Consider the following 21,490-nt stretch of genomic DNA (forward strand, 5'->3'; position numbering starts at 1 on the left):
AGTTCCAGTGCAGTCATCCACAGACAGTGATACGGTTGCAAAAGTTGAGCAGATGGTGCTGAGTGACAGACGCATGACAATTCAATTCATTTCATTTCATTTCAAAAGCAGTGAGAATTAGTTATGGGTCTGCCCATAGCATTTTCATGACCATCTGCATATGCCTAAGGTCTCTGCATGATGGGTTCCAAGATTACTGATGCCTTTGCAGAAGCAATATTGAATGCAATGTTCTCGCCAACTGCTGGATTTGTGTAATGCTTCGAAATACTGCAGCACCTATCCCAGTCTCCTGAGATAGCACTGTCAGACTTGTTTCGAAAAATGAAGAAACCATTGCATGGACATCGATTTGATTCATCTCAGGAAGTCATCAATGAAGTGGAATTGTGGTTTCAGGCAAGAAGTGCAGACTTCTATGATCAAGGCATTATACAACAGTTCCAGAGATGGGACAAATGTGTTACTATACATGGAGAGTGCATAGAAAAGGATTAAAGTTCCTGTGAAGTTTCCCCTTTCTAGGGCTATTATCTCTAGGTAAGAGTACGAACTTTTTGATATCCCTCTTATGGGGGGGGTGCCATGCTGATGAAAGGAACAAAAAAGCTACACTCATTAAAAGAAATACTATACTTCATGTTGCTGTTATTTAGGGGTTTGATGGCACAAAAGCTGCTGAGCTATACTGTGCCCTTATATGTTTAAATATTGAAGCCTGTTATGGTTAATTATATTCCTGGCAGCATTCGCACAACAACTCATCAAGAAATCCTCTGTGCATTCCTTCTGGGTGTGCTCATCATTATAAAATAGAACTTCAAAAAAGATAGAATTCAAAAATCTAGTACTATATGAATATTTCTCTGAGTATAAATATAAATATTAGTATTAATAGTAGCAAATGATACAATAAAGCAAGCTTATACAGCACTGGTAAAAAAAATATTTCCACATCACCTATAAATCCCATCCGATTGTTTGTCTAGTTTGAATTTATTCAAACTACCTACTTTCATAAAAACAGATGGGAGTTTGTTCCAATAATCAACTACTCACTTTCTGAAGGCAAACTTTTGCAATCTTCACTGCAACCATCCTTCCTCAATTTGAATTTATGCTCCTTCAGGCGTGCAGTCTGAGCAATTTGCAGAACTGAAGCCTTTCTTGGTAAGAGCACCCTTTTGTTCCCCTCACCAATTTCATTGCATCATTCTTTGTACCTGTTCCAGCAGCTTCACATCGTTCCTAAAATAAAGTTTCCAGTTTGTTGTTCGGTTTTTAGGAGCATTAGCAACTAAGGCCATATTGCTCCGGGAATATGCGGTGGTCATTCCCTGACCTTTCCGCATCCTCCGTATTTGGTGGTGACGGGATCGAACCCCAGTCTAATCAAGAAGCGTGTGTTACGCACTGCTGCTCCTTCCCACCTGGCTACGGAGGCGCCAAAGTCTCCAGACCTTATTATTAAAGTCTTTGACTTACAACAATAGGATATCACTTCCTTAATCCTGCTAACAAAATTCCTGTATATCACTGACAAAACTTCATGAACTGTCCTGGCAGCCTGTCTGCACCAAGAACTTCATATCAGACTATAAAATTTGTTATGTGATAAAAGATATTTATCTTTTATGAATGTTTCTTTGACTGTACAATGACAGAGGGATAAACAGGTTAGCTGGATTTAGAAAAAAGCATTGCAAATTCTGGATTTATGCTTTATGTTCCATTTATAATTTCCAAACACCGATTTCTTTGTGTTTTACATATTTCCTAGACTGCATGCCATTGTTATTATGTATTTGCAATACATAATCATTCATTGTGTAAGACATTCAATACCAGTGTACATTAGTATGTATTTAGTTTTTTTGGTAATTCAATTGTTGAAATTTTATCCCACTAATTATACCTCACACTAAAAAAATATATACTTGACAAATGTAATGCCTATACCAGAGGGACATTCGAATTGTGACCTTTATTTCTTAGGCAAGTATGTTATTCACTGGATTAATCTGGCAGAATGGGTTAATTTTGGCTTAATCTGGCAAATATTCTGTGGTGATTATAGTGATTGGAACTATGTAATTATTTAATAAAAATAAAAAATAACCCCAAATACTAGGTTATACATAAACCTTCAAGAAACTTGAATTTTAAAACAAAATCCAGAATATGCTTGATCCCAAGGATACCAAGATTTAGGGGATTCTACTGTATTTAGTTGTACAGGTTATCAAATGTGAAAAGAGATAGATATTAGCTATATTTACTGATCACCTAAAATTAACTTAAGGTCCATGCAGCATGAGATCTTTATAAAAGGCACGGGCTCTCAACCTGTAGTATGTATACCACTCTGGTGGTACACCTGTGCCAGATGGCATGCAAACCCACAAAAAAAAAAAAAAAATGAAAACTAATTACAATTAAATAAAACATTGACATAAGTAGCCTCAATTTATTTTCTAAATTGCTAAACCTGATGTAAAAGTCAAATCAGCAGTATTCTTTCCATAAAAAAAAAAAAAAAAAAAAAAATTGTTCTTGTTCTCAAGAATGGATGGGTGTAGTATTGAGTGTGCCCTTGGTCAATGCTGAAAGAATTACTGAGGACAGCCTTCACCACATGAGAAAAAATACCAGGAAATCCAGGCTAAATCAAACCTTGAAATGTAAATAAAATTCTGTACCTCAGAGCCTTTCATAGAATTTTTGAATTGTAAACACTTCCTCATCTGCTGCTGTTTCAGTTATTTCAGCAGAGTGAGTATAAACAAATAGAGAGGGTATAATGTATGGTCACTTAATTTTTGGAAATTTGGCAACTGTTGACATTCTTGTCAATTGTTAATCTCATAAAGGTTCATAAAAGTTGATCTCATAAAGGTGCATGTGATACATTTCCAACTGAGTAGTCAATATGACTAATCAGCTTTTGGCTTCATTCAGTTGTCTGATGGCTTTGCATCTATATTTGTGGTTTATATTACAATTATGAATATATTTTTCATAGTGAAAAATGTACTGTTGGAGACAGTGCTATATGAAATATTTATTTTATAATAAATAATCCTTAAAATCCCTAAGAAAAGCTTCAAGAAAGTGATGCAAGTCAGTGACAGGATTATAGCTGTAAGATTAAAGGCAGAGCCAATAGACTTATTGATTATGCAAGTCTATCTACCAACAAGCAGCCATATTGAGGATGAAGTAGATGAGGTATATGAACAGATAGAGGAAATAATGGAAGAAGAACTGGGGAGTGACAGATGTATGATCACTGTGATGAGAGATTGGAATGCTGTCTTTGGTGAAGGAAGAGAAGAAGACAAGGTTGGGGACAATGGACTTGGGACAAGGAATGAGAAGGAGGAATGTTAGAATTTTGCAAATTCTAACATTCCTCCAGGTACCAAACTGACCATATTTTAGTCAACAAAAGGTATAGGAATGCTATGAAGAATTCACATAGCTATCTGGGTGGAGCTGCAGATTCTGACCACAATTTGGTAGCGATGGAAATGAAGATTACACTCAAGAGAATAAGGGGTTCAAGAAAAAGAAGGAAATGGAATTTAAATGTAGTGAAGACTGGAGATTTCAGAGAGGTAATTGACAGGGAGATAGTGGAGGGGGGGGGGGGAAATAGAAGTTGAGAAAAGATGGAAAAAGGTTTTAAAAAATTGTAGTAGGAGTAGGAGAAAGAAAATTAGGTACAGTGAATCAGATAAGGAAACCATGGATCACAGAAGAAATGATGGATAAAATGGAGAAAAGAAGAAAATGGAAGCACCAAAGTTCAGAAGAGGGAAGGATTAAATATAGGAGTTTAAATAATGAATGTAGAAGGGCAACAGATGAAACAAGAGAAAATGGTGTGAAGAACAGTGCAGAGAACTAAAGGAAATGGCAAGAAGAAGTGATCTAATGTATGAAAAAGTCAAGAGTTAACAAACAAGAAGAATAAGACTAGTGGAAAAATAAAAGACAAGAATGGAAAAATTCTTTATGACAAAGAACACATAAGGAGAAGATGGATTTTATTTGGTTTGGTTTTTTTTTAGGAGCATTAGCAATAAAGGCCATATTGCTCCGGGAATATGTGGGTGGTCATTCCCTGACCTTTCCGCACCCCCATATTTGGTGGTGACGGGCTCGAACACCGGTCTAATCAAGAAAGCATGTGCTACGCACTGCTGCTCCTTCCCACCTGGCTAAGGAGGGGCCCGGAGAAGATGGAAGGAATACATAGAAGAGCTATATGATAAAACAAATAAACAGAAAATAAACACAAAAGATTGGTTTGGTTTGGGTTTTATTGGCGCATCAGCAACTGAGGCTATAATGCGCCAAATACCAGTCATATGTAAAAAGTTAAAACATTCAGTGACCTAAGTAGTTAGGCCACCATGTCCAGATATATAATAACAGACATATAAAAAATAAACCAATAAAGAGATAACAATAACATAAATTTTAAATACAATTAAAAACTTTTATTGATTTAAAATAGTTAAAAACAGCAGACATGTTCTCATTGTCGGATAAAATCTGGCTGAGTGTATAAGGCTCAGTCAGATGATTAAAAGCGGTAAAATGGGTGCTGCTAAAATCTGGACAGTCAATTAAGAGGTGTCTGATCGTCAAAATTGTGCCACAGGACACAAAACAAAAGAAATAAACAGAAAGTGAGACAATGGACTGAAATTAATAAGAGAAGAATTTGAAAAGGAAGTGGCCTTGTAAAAAAGAGGGGAGGCGGCTAGACTGGATGAATTACCAGCAGAAATTATAAAAGGACTTGGAAAGGAGGCAAAGAAAGAATTGTTCAGGATTTGCAAGAAAATCTATGAATGTGTAAGTTAGCCCAAAGACTCCCTAAAATCCATAATTATTCCATTAAAAAAGAAGAAGAATGCAATAAATTGTACCAACTATAGGATAAATGAGTTTAATTTCCCATTCCTCAAAAAATTACTAAAAATTCTCTCAGGATTAAATACAGGAAGATCAGTTCGGATTCAGAGGATGCAGGACCAGAGATGCAATAGGAATATTAAGAACACTAGCAGAAAGAAGCATGGAAGTAGGAAAAGATCTAGCAATTGGTTTTGTTGATCATAAAAAGACTTATGACAAAATGAATTGAGTTAAGCTGATAGAAGTCCTAGGAAAGATTGGCCTAGATAAAAGAGATTTAAAACTAATTTGGGAACTTTACATGGGACAGACAGCTGTGGTTTGGATTAACGGAGAGGAATCAGAAGTAGCCATTGGTAGGGGTGTACGGCAAGAACGTTCCTTTACTTTTTAATATATATATATATAGAAGCACTGATGAAAGAGTACAAAGAAGAGAAGAAAGGAGGGGGAGAAGATAAAGACAAAGATTTGCAGATAACCAGGTATTGATTGTACAAGGTGGAATTATAGAGCTCCTTGGACATCTTGAACAACAAAGTAAAGGAGTACAATATGAAGATTAACAGCCAAAGAAAACCAAGGTAATGTTAATTTCAAAGTGGCCAGGAAAAAGAATCAATGTAACATTAGATACTTGGGAAGCAGAAAGAGAGAAAATGGGAAAGCCTAGAAGAAATAAAAACAAGAATTGCAATGGGCAAAGAGGCATTTAGTAATAGAAAAGAACTATTGAGAAGAAATGTCAGGAAGCAATTAAGAAAGAAAATGGTGAAAACATTAATATAAACACTGTTGTACTACACCAATGAGCCAAAACATTATGACCACCAACCTAATATGATGCTGGCCTTCCACGTGCAGCCAAAATAGCTCATACCCAACAAGGCATGGGCACTACAAGATTTCTAAATGTGTCTTGTGGTATCTGGGTACCAATACATAACCAGCAGATCCTTTAACTCCTGTAAGCTCCGTAGTTGAGATGCCACAGATCGGAGTTGCTGTTCCAACACAAACCACAGATGCTCGATGGGATTGATGTCTGGGAAATTTGGAGGCCAAGGCAATAACTGGAAGTCTTCCTCATGTTCTGCAAACTAGTCTCGAACAATCTGGGCGGTGTGGCATGCCGCATTATCCTACTGACAGACGGCACTGCCAGATAGGAAGACCATTGCCATGAAAGGGTATACCTGGTCAGCAATGATGTTTAGGTAGGTGGCAGACGTAAAGATGTCAGAGTGCCCGGCACACAGATAACTGGACCCAGGATATCCCAGAAGAACACTGCCCAAAGCATGACACCGCCACCACCGGCTTGTTTTTGTCATGGTGCATCCAGGTGCCATGATTCATCGGACCAGGCGACATTCTTCCAGTCACTCAAGGTCCAGTTTCGATGCTCGTGTACCCACTGTAGGCACTGTCACCGGTGAACTGTGGTTAGCATGGGCACTCGGAGCGGCCTGCAGCTACTCAGTCCCATTTTCAGCAGGGTTCGATGTAATGTACTGTGTGTTGTGACACATTACTCCCATCACCAGCATTCCAATTACTGGCTAGTTGTGCCACAGTCACCCTTCTGTTGCCCGTAGCATCCAGGAAAGCCTTCGCTCACCTCAAGCATCAATGAGCCGTGGTCGTCCAACACCTCGCCAGCAGTTCATGGGTTTTCCTCTCCTCGGACCACTTTTGGTAGGAACTAACCACGGCTGACCATGAGCACCCCACCAGCCATGCCATTTCGGATATGCTCTGACCCAGTTGTCTGGCCATTACAATTTGGCCTTTGTCAAACTCGCTTAAGTTCGCTGCGTTTCCTATTTGAAGAAAAAGAGTAACACTTATTAACGGGCACTTCCATAGCCAGGTGGGCAGGAGCAGCAGTGCATAGCACATGCTTCTTGATTAGACTGGGGTTCGAGCCAGTGACCACCAAATACGGAGGATGTGGAAAGGTCAGGAAATGACCACCGTATATCCCCGGAGCAATATGGCCTTAGTTGCTAATGCTCCTAAAAACCAAATAACAACAACTTATTAACGGAGCTCAGTATCAGGTGTTTTTTATACCATGTCCTGACCCGCACGCGTGCCATAGTTCACCTGCAGTTGCTTCAATTTCCATAACAACTCGCTGGTCATAATGTTTTGGCTCATCGGTGTATATGGCTCAAAGATATAGATACTGGAAAGAGAGGAGATCAGATGGCTAGAAGCTTTCGAGATGTGGGTGTGGAAGAGAATGAAATGAGTGAAATGGGTGGACAGGAGGTATTGAGGAAAGAGAATGTTAGTAAAAGAACCAAGAAGACAAGAAATTTATAGGACATGTTTTGTGAAAAGAAAGCATATTTATTAAGGAAAGTGATTGAGGGGAATATGTGTGGGAAGAGAAAATTATGTAGGAATTAAAAGGAAAGCACAAGACAGAGAGGCATGCTGTCAATGGAGCCCTAAACCTGGCTGAGGGAAGAGAATGTGAAGAAGAAAAAGAATCCTTCAAATGGATAAGTGACTAAAATCACAATTGCAAGCTCATTAAGAGAGTAAAATGTCACTTACAACAAATGAAGATATATCAGAAGCAACCCATATTGGAAATTCTTATGAGATGGGTGCTTTTTTGGCTGATGAATACCAAAAATGGTGAAACATTACAGCAACAAGGTTTGATAAAAAATTATTTTTCATTTGGATATACATGGAATGGCAAAGAAAGTAAGCCTAAACATGGTATTATTATGGAAGAGTATGGTATCAAGGGGAAGTTGCTACAATGGATAAAAAGGTGGTTGAGTGGGAGATGATAGAGAGTGATAATCAATGGATGTTGCTCTTCGTGGACTAATGTTATTAGTGGAGTTCCCCTAGGGTTCAGTGTCCGGCCCGCTATCAATTATATTGATGAAGTACATCAGACTAAATGTTAATGACAGTAATGGCAAGGTGCTACTGCAACAGGATCTAGAAAAGCTGGGCAGATGGGCTGAGAAGTGGCAAATGAAGTTTAACAATGACAAATGCAAAGTACTGCATATGGGTAGAAGTAATTGTGACCTGGGAGTAATTGTGCAGTCAGGTATGAAGTTTTCTGAGCAATGCAGACAGGCTGCCAGAGCAGGTCATGGGGTATTGTCAATGATATACAGGAATTTTGCTAGTAGGGAAAAAGAAGTGATTATCCCTTTGTATAAGGCAATGGTAAGGCCACCCTTGAGTACTGCATACAGGTCTGGAGGCCTCATTTTAGGAAGGATATAGAGTTGCTTGAGCAAGTAAAGAGAAGGGCAACAAGATTGGTGAGGGGAATGAAGGGTCCTCCCACCAAGAAAGGCTTAAGTTTTTCAAATTGCAGCATCTGGAGACTAAGCACCTGCAAGGTGATTTGACTGAGGTGTACAAAGCCTTGAATGGTTTGAGCAAGCTCAGTGCTGATGGGATTCTTCCTCTTGCCCAGATTAATCGCCTGAGGGGTCATAAATTCAAACTGAGGAAGGATGGTTGCAGAATAGATATGCAGAAATTTGCCTTTAGCCAGCAAGTAGTTGATTGCTAGAACAAACTTCCATCTGTCATTGTGAGAGTTGATAGCTTAAATAAATTCAAGGAGGAACTGGACAAACTTTTAGAGGGAATGGATGTGTGAAATTGTTTTTTTTTTTTCCCCACTGATGCTACATAAGCTCATACGCTTGCTTTCTTGCAATCACATGCCTCAACTACTACTACCACCAAACTAAATGAAAACTTCTATTCTTAATCATTATTTTTTTTTCCAAACACAAACCTTTCAAAAATCAGCATCTTTAGTTTAAGCAAAAGCTGTTTGCTTCTTACTTTCTTTGGCACTTCTGCATATGGTAAGTGGTAGGTAATTTGTTTATAGAGATAGATAAATTTACAAAACTGTTATCAGAAACACAATTCCCCCACTAACTAAAGGATGTGGTATTACATAAATGATTTTTAGAAAAGTGAAAACATGAAACATTTATCTCATTATTCAAAAGTGATGTAAGTGAGACTTCTCTGGAGCTCGAATGGAGAGATTCTGGCATTGCCTTGCATATTTTGTGCATTTGATAAAGATACATCTGATAGTAAGAAAAGGGTTCCGGTGATGATATAAAGGAGGATTCTCTGCTCCTAAAAGATAAGCATGAGGAATATTTGTGTTGCCTATTTACAGATGATCTACTATTATCTCCTTTTGTTAATTTAGTCTGAAGCTTGAAGGTTAGTTTCCTACTTCAAGGTTTGTTGTTTTGCCCTACTCTGCCAGATTAATTGCCACCAAGACATGCAATCCCAGATTATTGGTGTACAGTCTTGTTGTTTAACTTTCAATTTATGATCTGGTGGTAAGATAGCTGATTTTGCAGCATTGTCAGCTAATTCATTTCCTGGGATATATGGCTAAACAAAGAAAGGAAAAAGTGGGTTGGACACACTTTTTGGTTGGTTGCAGGATAGATGTGCAGACAGTCTTCAGCCAGTGGTTGGTTGATTGTTGGAACAGGCTTCCATCTGTTGTTGTGGAAATGGCTGGTTTGAATAAATTCAAGGTCAACCGATATCATAACTGAACTCGCTTCCTTGAATAAATTTTTTTTTTTGATAATTATCAGTATTTCGAAATATTATTATTACAATAAATGACCGTGGATTTGTGGTTGAAAAAAGAAACTTTAAAACTAGAAGCAAGTAATTCTAGCATTGCAACTGTGCTCAATGAAAACGAACACAATATTGTCACATTTCAAAGTGAGGATGAACAGTTGCAGCTTTTTGTTCCCCAAAAACCTGAAGTGAAAAAACAGGAACCAACTTATAAAAGACCAAAATGAAAGTATGATGACAGTTATTTGAATTTCGACTTTACATGTGTTGGAAATAAATATGCTCATGATGCACAGTGTGTCATATGTAATAAAATATTAGCAAATAGTTCTTTGGCTTCCACTAAACTTGTTTCATAAGTGTTCTGTGACTAAAAAAAAGTTAGGGAAATGCTGATTTAGAGAATGTGTCTTTTAAGTAAAATCTATTGTATAGACTAAGAAGTGCCTATAATGCTTCAGTACTGTGTCTATATCATTGAATAATGAATGTTATTCTTTAATTAATGTGATATATATTTCATATTAATCCATTTGGGGATTTCATTTAAAAGTTTTTTTAAATCTCATACTTTAAAATGCACATTTTAACTGAGGAAATAACAGTTCAGCTAAACTGAAATACTCAGCCTTTTAACTGAAAAACTGAGACTAAAAGACATTCAACACTTTCTTAATTTCAGTTGAAGTTATTGCAGTTAATTTGCAGTTTACTGGCATATGGACCACCAGCATTTTGTCAAAAAAGTGAACTATGAAGCCAAAAATACTGGAAATCACTCAATTAATATATAGTGTTTTATTCATTTTTTCCAAGTCTAACAACAGATATGAATACTAATACTGTTTTTATATGGTGATCAATATATACATAGAGCAGCATATAAAAATAAGTTTGTCCAAAACAAAAACTTTACTTACTTTATCACTACAGCATTTACTGCAAAATATATTTCCACAATGCCGGCAGTGATGCTTCCTTCTGATGTGGTTAAATCTTGACCTGCATATCATACAAGTTGTTGCTTCTTCATCTGGCACCCAGCTAAAATTAAAATTATTCAATTAATACAGTTCTAACATTAATTAATGTGCTGGTATGAACACAGTAGAAATATTGCATCACTTGACAGGTCCTATGAGAAAATATTTAATGCTGGGTTTGGGATTAGTAATTACTTTTTGTATCTTCTTAATAATCTCTTTAGTCTTGTATGTGCTGCTTTTTTTTTTTTTTTTTTTTATCCATTTATATTGTTCACTTTGTGTAAGCTGAGGGAGTCTGTGAGGCTGCAATATTCCTTAATATTACTCCATACAACCCCAGGGGCTCACATCTGGTGAGTATGGGCTTGGTAAACCCAGGGTCCCGAGCTGGATATCATCATTCTTCTCTTTCTTGGTGATTCCTTTCTACTTCTCTCTCTCTCTCAGGGTAACTCGGGAATTTTTTTTTTTTTTTGGCTGGTGCAGCATAAGCCTCAGGCTTCCTTGTACCATATGGCTGATAATAATAATAATTATATTCAACTGAGAAGAGTTCATCATGTAGTGAACACTACTACTTTTCATCACAATGGCATGTTTTCTGCCATCCAAAAGCTTCTGAAAGTTCAGCATTTGCCTGTGTGAATATTCCCATGCATTCCAACAAAAGTGTGAGAGTACTACCCCATGTTGACATTATTCTGACAGGTAGCATGCATCATGGTGGTAAAACTGATGCTTTGACAGGAGAGGAAAAAAAGTCATAGATTGTCACATTTTACAATTACACGAGAAAGGTGTAGAGAGGGTTAACAAAGTTGGATAAATTGTGTGTTATATCAGCTGGAATACTACACACTGGTTCGTGGTGATTTTTCCTTCCCTAATAATTCAGCAGGCATCAGTTTACAAGTGACATTTCTTCATAACAACACATGCGGCAAGTGGTAAAATGCAAAGAAGACTATTCATAAGAAAAATAAAAATGATTGTGATAAGAGATGGACATGTGCCAGTATTTTTATATTTCAGTTAGGCAGAATTTATATAGTGAATGCAACAAAGAACTTTGGATACAAAGGATATGAATGATTTCACGTTTTAATATTCATTACATACAGAGGCAGAATTAATAAAAATTTATTACTATTTTTTTTTCGTTCATATATGTTAATTTTAGCATTAGAAGAGGCATACGATGCAAGAAAGCAAGCTTATGCAAGCATCAGCCAAAAAAAAAAACTTGCCCATTTCACCCATCCAGTCACCCCAAATGTTTATCTAGTTCACCCTTAAATTTATTCAAACTGTCAACTTCCACAACAGATAGAAGTCAGTTCCGGCAATCAACTACCCACTAGCTAAAGGCAAATTTCCGTGCATCTTTCTACAACTGTCTTTCCTCAATTTGAAACTGCGCTCCCCCCCCTTCAGGTTTTTAATCTGAGCAAGAGGAAGAATCCCATCAGCATTCAGCTTGCTCAACCCATTCAAGGCCTTATACACCTCAATCAGATCACCTCACAGATGCCTACTCTCTCCAGGCACTGCAATTTGCAGAACTTAAGCCTTTCTAGGTAAGAGCACCCCTTTGTTCCCCTCACCAATCTTGTTGCCCTTCTTTGTACTCATTCTACATCCTTCCTAAAATGAGGCCTCCAGACCTGTACACAGTACTCTTGGTGTGGCATGACCACTGCGTTGTATAACGGGATAATCACCTCCCTGTCCCTGATAGCAAAATTCCTATATATCACTGACAAGACTCCATGACCTGCTATGGCAGCCCGTCTGCAATGCTCAGCAAACTTCATATTTGACTGCCCAATTACCAGGTCTTTTTCACTTTCCACTTCCCTAAGCGTAATACCACACAGTTGGTACGTTCTCTTCGATTATTGCTACCCATATGTAGTACTTTACATTTGTCAATGTTCAACTTCAGTTGCCACTTCTCAGCCCATTTATTTAAAATTATTTCAAAGTGTTAATATAAATTTTTGCTTAATGTGTTTTATTGATGCAATGCCGAAGTTTTGGACAATTAATGCCTCCTTAAACTAAAATTTGGCATAGATTAATTGTTTATATTTTATGTTACCAATATTTTTCTGAAAATCTAAGTATAATTAATAAACCTTTTTTAATTAAAACTAGAGTATTTCTAGTGGCCATAGACAACATTTACAAAATTTTCAATTATTATTTAAAAAAATTAAAAAATTAAATTAATATGTATTACAATCACCTGGTAAAAGGCCAAGATATTTTAAAACCCAAATACTTTTAATAAATGTTAAAATCTGGGTCCTTTCAGGCTACACTATCCTATTACTAGTGTTACAAAACAGGGCAATACTACTGCAGGTTAACAGATAAAATTTTTTCGTTTCAATGAGACATAACTATAGCTTCACCACTTTGAAAAGAATTTATGCAGTACAACAGTTGAGCATGAGATATCATGTTGAAATTTTAGGAGTGTTCTGAAGCAGTGGCAGGCGCTGCTTTTACTGCAGAGTTCTCTTCTAAGCAGTCAAATTATAACAACGTTTGGGAATAGTAGCAGATAACATTAACTATGTTATCTAAAGTTTGCTAGAGACCTAAAAAATAAAATTAACAATGTACAGTTCCCATCACCTGAATAAAAAAAAAATTCATTTGTTTTTATTCAGGTGAAAATTCACAAGAAATAAGCAGTGCAGAATTCGAATTTGGGGAGGACAATGTGTACAGAAAGGATAGACAGGGTACGAAGGGAAGAGGGGTTATGCTGTTAGTTAAAAAACACAAACTCTAAGGAAGTGCGTCCACAGTTGACATGGTGGACAGTGCAATGTTGAATCTATTTGGTGTATTATAAATATTGAGAAAGGGAAAATGAGAATAGGAGTGTGTTATAGGCCTAATGACTCTGATGAGTACAAGGAACAGTTGTGCAGAGAAATAGAGCCAGTAAATCAGAATATCTTGTAATGGGGGATTTTAACTTTCCAGATATTGACTGGAACTTATGGGTTGGTCACTCGCATGACAGCAATGCTTTTGTGGATTTATTGGAGAACTGTTTTCTACAGAAACATGTTTGAGGAGTAAACAGAGGGAATAATACTCTTGATCTGATTATCAACAGTGATTATTCATGCATTAAGAATTTGCAGATAAAGGAATAGGAGACAGTGATCACAGTGTACTGATGTGGGATTTACTTAAAGGTGTAACTACCATCAAGGGTAAAGGGAAAAGGTAAAGGTAACTACCATCAAGGGTAAAGGGAAAAGGTAAAGGTAACTACCATCAAGGGTAAAGGTGTAACTACCATCAAGGTTTTTGCTTTCGTAAAGGCGTCTACAGTGGTCTCAGACAGTTTTTAAATTCTATACAGTGGAATCAACTGATGATGTTACCAACGGTGAATTCTAAATGGAAAGCCTTCAGGGACTTAATCTTGGAGGCTACTAGGCTTTTTATACCAAGTAAGAAATACTGTTCAAGGTTCAGGTCTAAATGGATGTCAGATGAATTAATAAATAAGGCTGGTGGCAGAGAATAAAAATGCATGGGATGCACATAAATTAGCAGGCGATACAGAAGCCTACGGCAGATGAAGTTTATCAAACTCTAACAGGGAGCTAAGTGATTTTTTAATAACTGAGAGCAAAGTAGAGGAGAAACTGCTGAAGTTAAACATAAAAAAAGGCACCTGGGGTGGATGGAATCTATCCAGTTATATTGAAGGAGGTGGCAAAGGAAGCAAGCAAACTTTATGGCCCCCTCAGGTTTGTAATCTGAGCAAGAGGAAGTATCCCATCAGCATTGAGGCTGCTCAAACCATTCAAGGCCTTATACACCTCAATCAGATCACCTCACAGGCATCTAAGTCTGCAGATTCTACAATTTGCACAACAAAAGCATTTCTTGGTAAGAGCTCCCCCTTTGTTCCCCTTCTCTGTACTCATTCTAGCAACTCTACAACCTTCCTAAAATGAGGCCTCCTGAACTGTACACACTGCTGAAGGTGTGACCTGACCACTGTCTTATATAAAGGGATAATTACCTCCTTAATACTGTTAGAAAAATTCCTGTAAATCATTGACAAGATCCCCCATGACTTGCTTGGGCAACCAGTCTGCACTGCTCAGAAACCTTCATACCTGACTGTTGTTGTTATTTGGTTTTTAGGAGCATTAGCAACTAAGGCCATATTGCTCCGGGGATATGCGGTGGTCGTTCCCTGACCTTTCCGCATCCCCCGTATTTGGTGGTCATGGGCTCGAACCCTGGTCTAATCAAGAAGCGTGTGCTATGCACTGCTGCTCCTGCCCACCCGGTTACAGAGGCACCCATATCTGACTGCACAATTAACTCCAGGTCTTTTTCATTTTCCATTACCCTGAGTGCAGTCCTATAGTCGTAAAATTAGCAGAAGGTATACTCTGTGAATGTTACATGTGCAGAGAGTATACTGTGCTTATTAATAAAATTCAAGAAGGTATACTGTGTATACCTGTATATATATGTATACCTGTATTAATAAAATTCAAGAAGGTATACTGTGTATACCTGTATATACACACATGGCATATTTACTTATATTTACTTTTATATATATGCATATATATTAAAAATAATAACTATAAAGAATCAAATTATAATAAATGTATTTTTTAATTTTCTGAAAATATTTTAATAATACTTGTTTTTTCAAATTTTTCAAAAACCAGAAGGTATATGCTATTCACCTAAAAACTTCCAGAGGGTATACGGCATATACTCCCCCACTACAGCCCTGTGTGGTGCTGCACTACAGTGTAGCACCACACAGTCGGTACATTTCTCTGGGGTTGCTGCTACCCATATGCAGTACTTTGCATTTGTCATTGTTAAACTTCTGTTGCTACTTCTCAGCCCATCTGCCCAAATTTTCTATATCCTGTTACAGTAGCATACTGTCATTACTAAGGCCTCCGTAGCCGAGTGGGCAGGAGCGGGAGTGCAGTAGCACACGCTCCTTGAGTAGACCGGGGTTCAAGCCCCTGACTGCTGAATACGGTAGATCTGCCAACCCGCACTGGACCAGCGTGGCAGATTATGGTCCATTTCCCTCAGCATGAATTGTTGAGGAGGCTTCCATGCTGCAGTGGGTTGATAATGGCTGCACTTGACTTGACTGTCATTAACAATTCTGCCAACCTTTGCATCATCTGAAAACATGGACATCAAGCCTGATATGCCTTTATCAATATCATTGATAAATATACAAAACAACAATGGGCCCAGCACCGATCCCTGGGGGTCTCCACTGATAACATTAGTCCGCAAAGAGCAGAGTCCATTGATTATCACTGTCTTCTCCCATCCAACTATCCTTTTATCCATTGTAGCAACTTGCCTTTAATGGCATACTACTTCAATTTGTACAGTAGCCTTCCACGTGCAACAGTATCAAAGGCTCTCCTGAAATCCAAGTATATGATATCAAAATTATTTTTTGTATCCAGTTCCTTTGTGACTACATCATAGTATCCATTCAAATTGGTTAGACAAGTCTCCCTCTTAACAAACCCATGCTGTGTCTAAATTATTACTGCAGTCTTGCCTAGTTGATTCTGCAATGCTGCTTTAACCAGTGACTCCATTATTTTCCCTGGAACAGAAGTTAAACTAACAGGTCTTAATTAATGCAATTATAATAAACATAATCAAGCAATTTAAAAACAAGACTTTGAAGAATATTTATTTATTTATTATTATTATTTTATTTATTTTATTTTTTTGCAGTTATACAAGCAATAGAAAAAAAGTGTAAATAACCAAGATTATTACTTTGAAAAGCTATAAATTAATGTAATTGTAAATATTAAGTGTATATTGTGTAAATTATTTGTAAATATTATATTTGGAAACTGACAATTCAGTAATACAACTTTGTGATTCTGCCTTGCCTTGTTATTATTCCAAATCGCACCTGACAGATGTTAACATTGAAACTATATGCCATATAAATTTTAAGGTGAGGAAGATGAGGCTTAGAATGTGTCATTCAGGAAACTTCCTGAGTGACACATTCTAAGCCTTATCTTGGTCACTGATCTGATAGGCATAGGATCATTTTTTGAGGTAAGAGATAAGTTCTGATATATGCAAAGCTTGCAACTGAGAAACGTAATGGAAACAGAGTTACTGAAACAATTATCAGCATTACATCCTAGGTGAATGTTTAACAGCAAACAGCTCAATCACATCACAGTATGAGTTTGATTGACAACAGCAAACAAAAAGTCTGGCTGGCATACAATTGTTGTAGTATACAGGTTTATCAATTAACATGCTGCTCACAGTCAAATAAATTTGCTAAATGTGTCTAAAATTTCAGATGATTTAAAGATTGGTAGAGTAGTTAAGGAAGTGAAAGGAAGTTACTTATGGAAGTGAAACTTGGGCACTCATCAAAAGAATGGAAGAGAAGCTGAGAACTATGCAGTGAAGAATGGAACAAATCATATTGGGAATCAAACTGTTAGATAAGAAGAGAAACACATGGATTAGACAGCAAACTCAAGTAAAGTACATTCTTATCAAAACTAAAGAACTAAAATGGTCTTTGGCAGGACACATAGCTCGAAGACACAATGACAGATGGACTAAGAAAATAACAGAATGGTACCCAAGAGGAGCTAGAAGAAAAACTGGAAGACAACAACGGAAATGGGCAGATGGAATTTATGAGTTTGTGAGTAGTAATTGGATGGCCATTGCACAAAACAGAAGGAGCTGGAAAGTTGCTGGAGAGGCCTTCATCCTGCAGTGGATTGAAAATGGATGATGATGAGAGTAGTTAATGATTGCCTCCGAGTTTCTTCAGAGTGTCCTAGACAGATTTCAGAGGTCGTCAGAAAAGTGGCAGCTTTGCTTTAATCCAACAAAGTGCAACACCTTACTAAGGCTTACGCTGCAATAGCAAAAAAAAAAAGAAAAAAAAAAAAGAAAAAAAAAAAGAAAAAAAAAAAGAAAAAAAAAAAAGAGTAAAATAATAAAATAAATTATTTATATATAACACCTCCTCACATAGGTAGCTATCCAGCTGACCTTTGAATTTTCCCAAACTGTGAGCCTCTACCACCCATGTAGGTAACTTATTCCAGTAATTTATAACTGGCTGACTAAAATAAAACTTCTTGCAATCCATTCTAACCACCCCAATTTGAATTTATGGCCCCTAGTTCTAGAATCATTTATAACTGTAAAAATTTCCTCCTCGTTTGCTTTATTTTAGTGGAAGAAAGGGACTTGAGAGTTATGATACGATCAGATGAAATTCTCAAAGCATTGTAGATGAAAGGTTGCAAGGAAGGCTCATGGTGTCCTATCAATGATTTATCGAATATTTGTAAGGAGATATAAGGCTATTGTTAAACTACACTTGGAATACATTGTTCAAGTATGGAATCCGCACCTAACAAAAGAAATCGAGCTTCTTGAAAGAGTTCAAAGATGGTAATTCATCTGGCGAGATCAGCAAAAGGCTATCTATATGAGGAAAGACTTTGAATATGTGGTAGGTTGCACAGCTTGGAAACTAGGCCCCTTAGAGGAGACCTTATTGAGGTGTTTAAGTCTCTGAGAGGCAAAAGTAAAACGAATGAGGGTGAAATTTTTACGGTTATAAAAGATTCTAGAACTAGGGACCATAAATTTAAGTTATGACAAGTAGATGTTTAAGACTGAATTGCAGAAAGTTTTATTTTAGTCAGCAAGTTATAAATTATTGGAATAAGTTACCTACATGTGTGGTAGAGGCTGACAGGTTGGGGAAATTCAAAGGTCAGCTGGATAGTTACCTATGGGAGGTCGGAAACGCACAGGTTGTCTATTTCCTTTTCTCTTATTTATTTATTATTATTATTTTACTCTTAATTTTTTTTTTTTTTTTTCGGCTGGTGCAGCAGAAGCCTTAGGCTTCCATGCATCATATGGCCATTAATAATACTAATAATGGAGAAGAATAAAAAAACATCAAAGCACTCATGTCCGAAGCACTACAAAGCAGGTTTTATTTTTAAATAAAATTATCTTCTGATATGAAAAAAATTGATTTTTCCCCAGTTGTATTCAAAATGGATTGAAAATAAAAATAGCATCAAAAAAGTGAACCATCCTGAACTATTTCTTGACAATTTTTAAAGTTATAAATGTGGAACTTTTCCAAGTGCATGTATCATCTTCAAAAAACACTGGCACAACCAATTATGGGTTAATAGAAGGTGCACGCAAAATTTTGTTAACTCTAATATTTTCTTACATTAAAAGCAAACAGGTCTCAGCAAAATAAAATAACTCTTAATATCATAATTTTCTTTTTTTTTATTTGGCTAACATTTTTTTCTTATCATTTAACAATTATTTTTCAAAATTTCAAGAGCAGTAAATTCTTTTAATTTTTTCATATATTGTAAAGCCACTTTTTACTACACTGAATTTTATTTTCCGGAAAATCTGGATTTCTTCTAAATTATAAATATCTTCAGACTGATACCACATGATCAAGATCAGATGCCCTCCAATTCTGTTTTCCATTTATGAAAAGTTGCCAAACTTACTTGGTCACTTTCACTGTCACAACCAAAAACAATATTATGCCATTTTAAAAATGATCAGAAGCCTTAATTTATTTTAAAGTCCTTAGTGAAATTTAAAGCATTTTCTTGGATTAGTGGGCCAATTATAGGTGTTTCTTGCACGATGATCACAAAAAAATTTGTAACGTAATTCATCAGTTTCTTCAATACCTGTTGATTTGTATTTGCCTTTTCTATTCCAGGTAAAATTTTTCTTATAATCTTTGAGCATGGCATTCTTTGAAGACTATTTTTTGTATTTGAGTTCTGCCAGCTTCAGATTTTAGCTCAATATTTTTAGTAGTTGCATCTTTACTTAATAATTAAACTACTGGAATTGTTTAAATTAAACTGCATTTATTCTTTCCTATCAAGTTAATCATGATGATGATAAAGTTAAAACTTTATGCTGTTACATTTTTTTATTTTTTATTTTAGTTATTTTATTACAGTACTAAACTGCAAAGCATTAAGCATGTTATAGTAACTTCTTGCTGTCCTTTTCTCTAATGTTAATTTTCACATCCATGCCCAGTGTAGGACTGAATTTGGGACTAACTGATGTTACACATAGTGCTGCCAGTTACTATAACAGGAACTGTACTCAAAATTGGCAAACAATAAAGAAAAGCATACTTCAACTGGAAACATGCATGTTTGCTCTTTTCAAAACTCAGAAATTTACAGTCCCAAAAGTTTATTTTAGTGCAAAAATTGTATAATTTTTGGACTAAAATTATACATAAGAGGGAGATCTAGCAAGGGATTGATAAAATTCTGCTATTTAACAAACGGTGGTGCCTGACAAAAGGCTTTTTAAATTTAAATAGGATTTCACTATATATAATTTTGAATGACACCCAAAGGTCCACCCCATTTGACATAACCTTAATAAAACTCACACACACCACAACACTTAGAGTATTATTATTATTAGCCATATGGTGCAAGGAAGCCTGATGCTTATGCTGCACCAGCCAAAAAAAAAAAAAAAAAAATCTTGCATTACCCTGAGAGAGAGGGAGAAGCAGGAGTGAATCACCAAGAAAGCAAGAAGGAGAAGAATGATGATATCCAGCTCAGGACCCTGGGTTTGCCAAACCCATACTCATCAGATGTGGGCCCCTGGGGTAAATATGCCCAATATTCACAAAGTAAAAGTTTCACCCTTTCAGAGAAATCTAAATTACAATTTCCGGTTTTTTTTGTTTCTTTTGAGAATCTGTACATTCTTTCTGAATACTACGAATAGAAACAATATCATTTTCAGAAAGTATTCAATTTTTCATGAAAAATTAAATAATTCCTGAATACACAATCACCTTTAATTATAAGTTAACTGAACAGGAAATCAATATTTTCTTTTTTGTAAATCGAAACCATATTTAGTTCCGGCGCAGCATCGAAATACCCTGATGCATTATGGCCTTTAGTTGCTCTTGCGCCGTACAGCCTATAAGAACAACAATCATCGAAATACAAACTAAAAGCAGGCTGAGAATTAAAGTTAAAAGGCTAAAAACTGATCGTACGAACTCACATTTTTCATATAAAGTTCTATTTGGCTGGCAAACATTAAATTCATGGTGTAAAATAATCTTATATAAATACGAAGACTTGAACAAACATCTTGACTACGCTTAAAATTACAACATATTGACTTCTTTTTCTTTACCTTGGTTTTGCTATATAAAACGAAAAACACGAAAACACTTCAGGCGAACCTCGTATCACAGGGAGTTTCAATGTATAACCTTCCAAATTCACTGTCCGGACAGATACATCCATTTTCAGATCAGAAGAGAAAATATGCCTTTAACTGCCGAGATTATCTTGAACTCATTCTAGCCTGTTGCAAAATATCAACAAAGTGGGCAGCGCAGCCATGTACATGTAGTGAATAAATCTTCGATGGTGATAAGTCACATGAACAGCAAAAGTGACAAAACTCCATATTAATGAACACAAAGCAAGCACACCCCGTTTACTTAAATCGTTCATTTTGAAAGACTGTAATGGAATAATTCATATTAATGAGAAGTGACAAAAGTAAATAACTAAAAACACCATTACACAACTTATTATATCGCTGATGCTATCTCCGCTACCGAAAGTATTTTAGGACACCCGAATAAAATAAATATTTGAAAAACCCTTAAGGATATTTGAAGCGAGAGAAAAACAAAAGAAAATTTAAAGAATCAAATTATAGCTTCATGCATATATTTCAGAATGGCAGGGAACAGTTCATTTTACAAATGAATAACTTTCACAAATCCAGCCTCCTATTGTATTCGTGTTGTATTTCATAACGTTCAAAACTGATGT

At 36.4% G+C, this 21,490-nt stretch overlaps 1 protein-coding gene across 3 annotated transcripts in view; it reads right to left on the bottom strand.

Annotated features, from left to right (window-relative positions):
• Positions 1 to 21,120, bottom strand: part of LOC150083773 (uncharacterized) — a 158,132-nt gene extending 137,012 nt beyond the window's left edge. For 2 of the 3 annotated variants that reach the window (XM_090377479.1, XM_090377480.1), the window contains exons 1-2: positions 20,838 to 21,120; positions 10,476 to 10,599 (exon numbers count right to left, since the gene is read on the bottom strand). In XM_090377479.1, the coding sequence (XP_090233605.1) occupies positions 10,476 to 10,599; positions 20,838 to 20,950 (237 nt within the window). In that variant the 5' untranslated portion in view covers positions 20,951 to 21,120. The remainder of the gene's footprint in view (positions 1 to 10,475; positions 10,600 to 20,837) is intronic. The other variant, XM_090377481.1, reaches the window with a different exon arrangement.
• Positions 21,121 to 21,490: the final 370 nt, after the last annotated feature.

The sequence above is a fragment of the Mastigoproctus giganteus genome, chromosome 7, assembly GCF_048544385.1.
Source record: "Mastigoproctus giganteus isolate SK-2022 chromosome 7, ASM4854438v1, whole genome shotgun sequence".
Classification (NCBI taxonomy): domain Eukaryota; kingdom Metazoa; phylum Arthropoda; class Arachnida; order Uropygi; family Thelyphonidae; genus Mastigoproctus; species Mastigoproctus giganteus.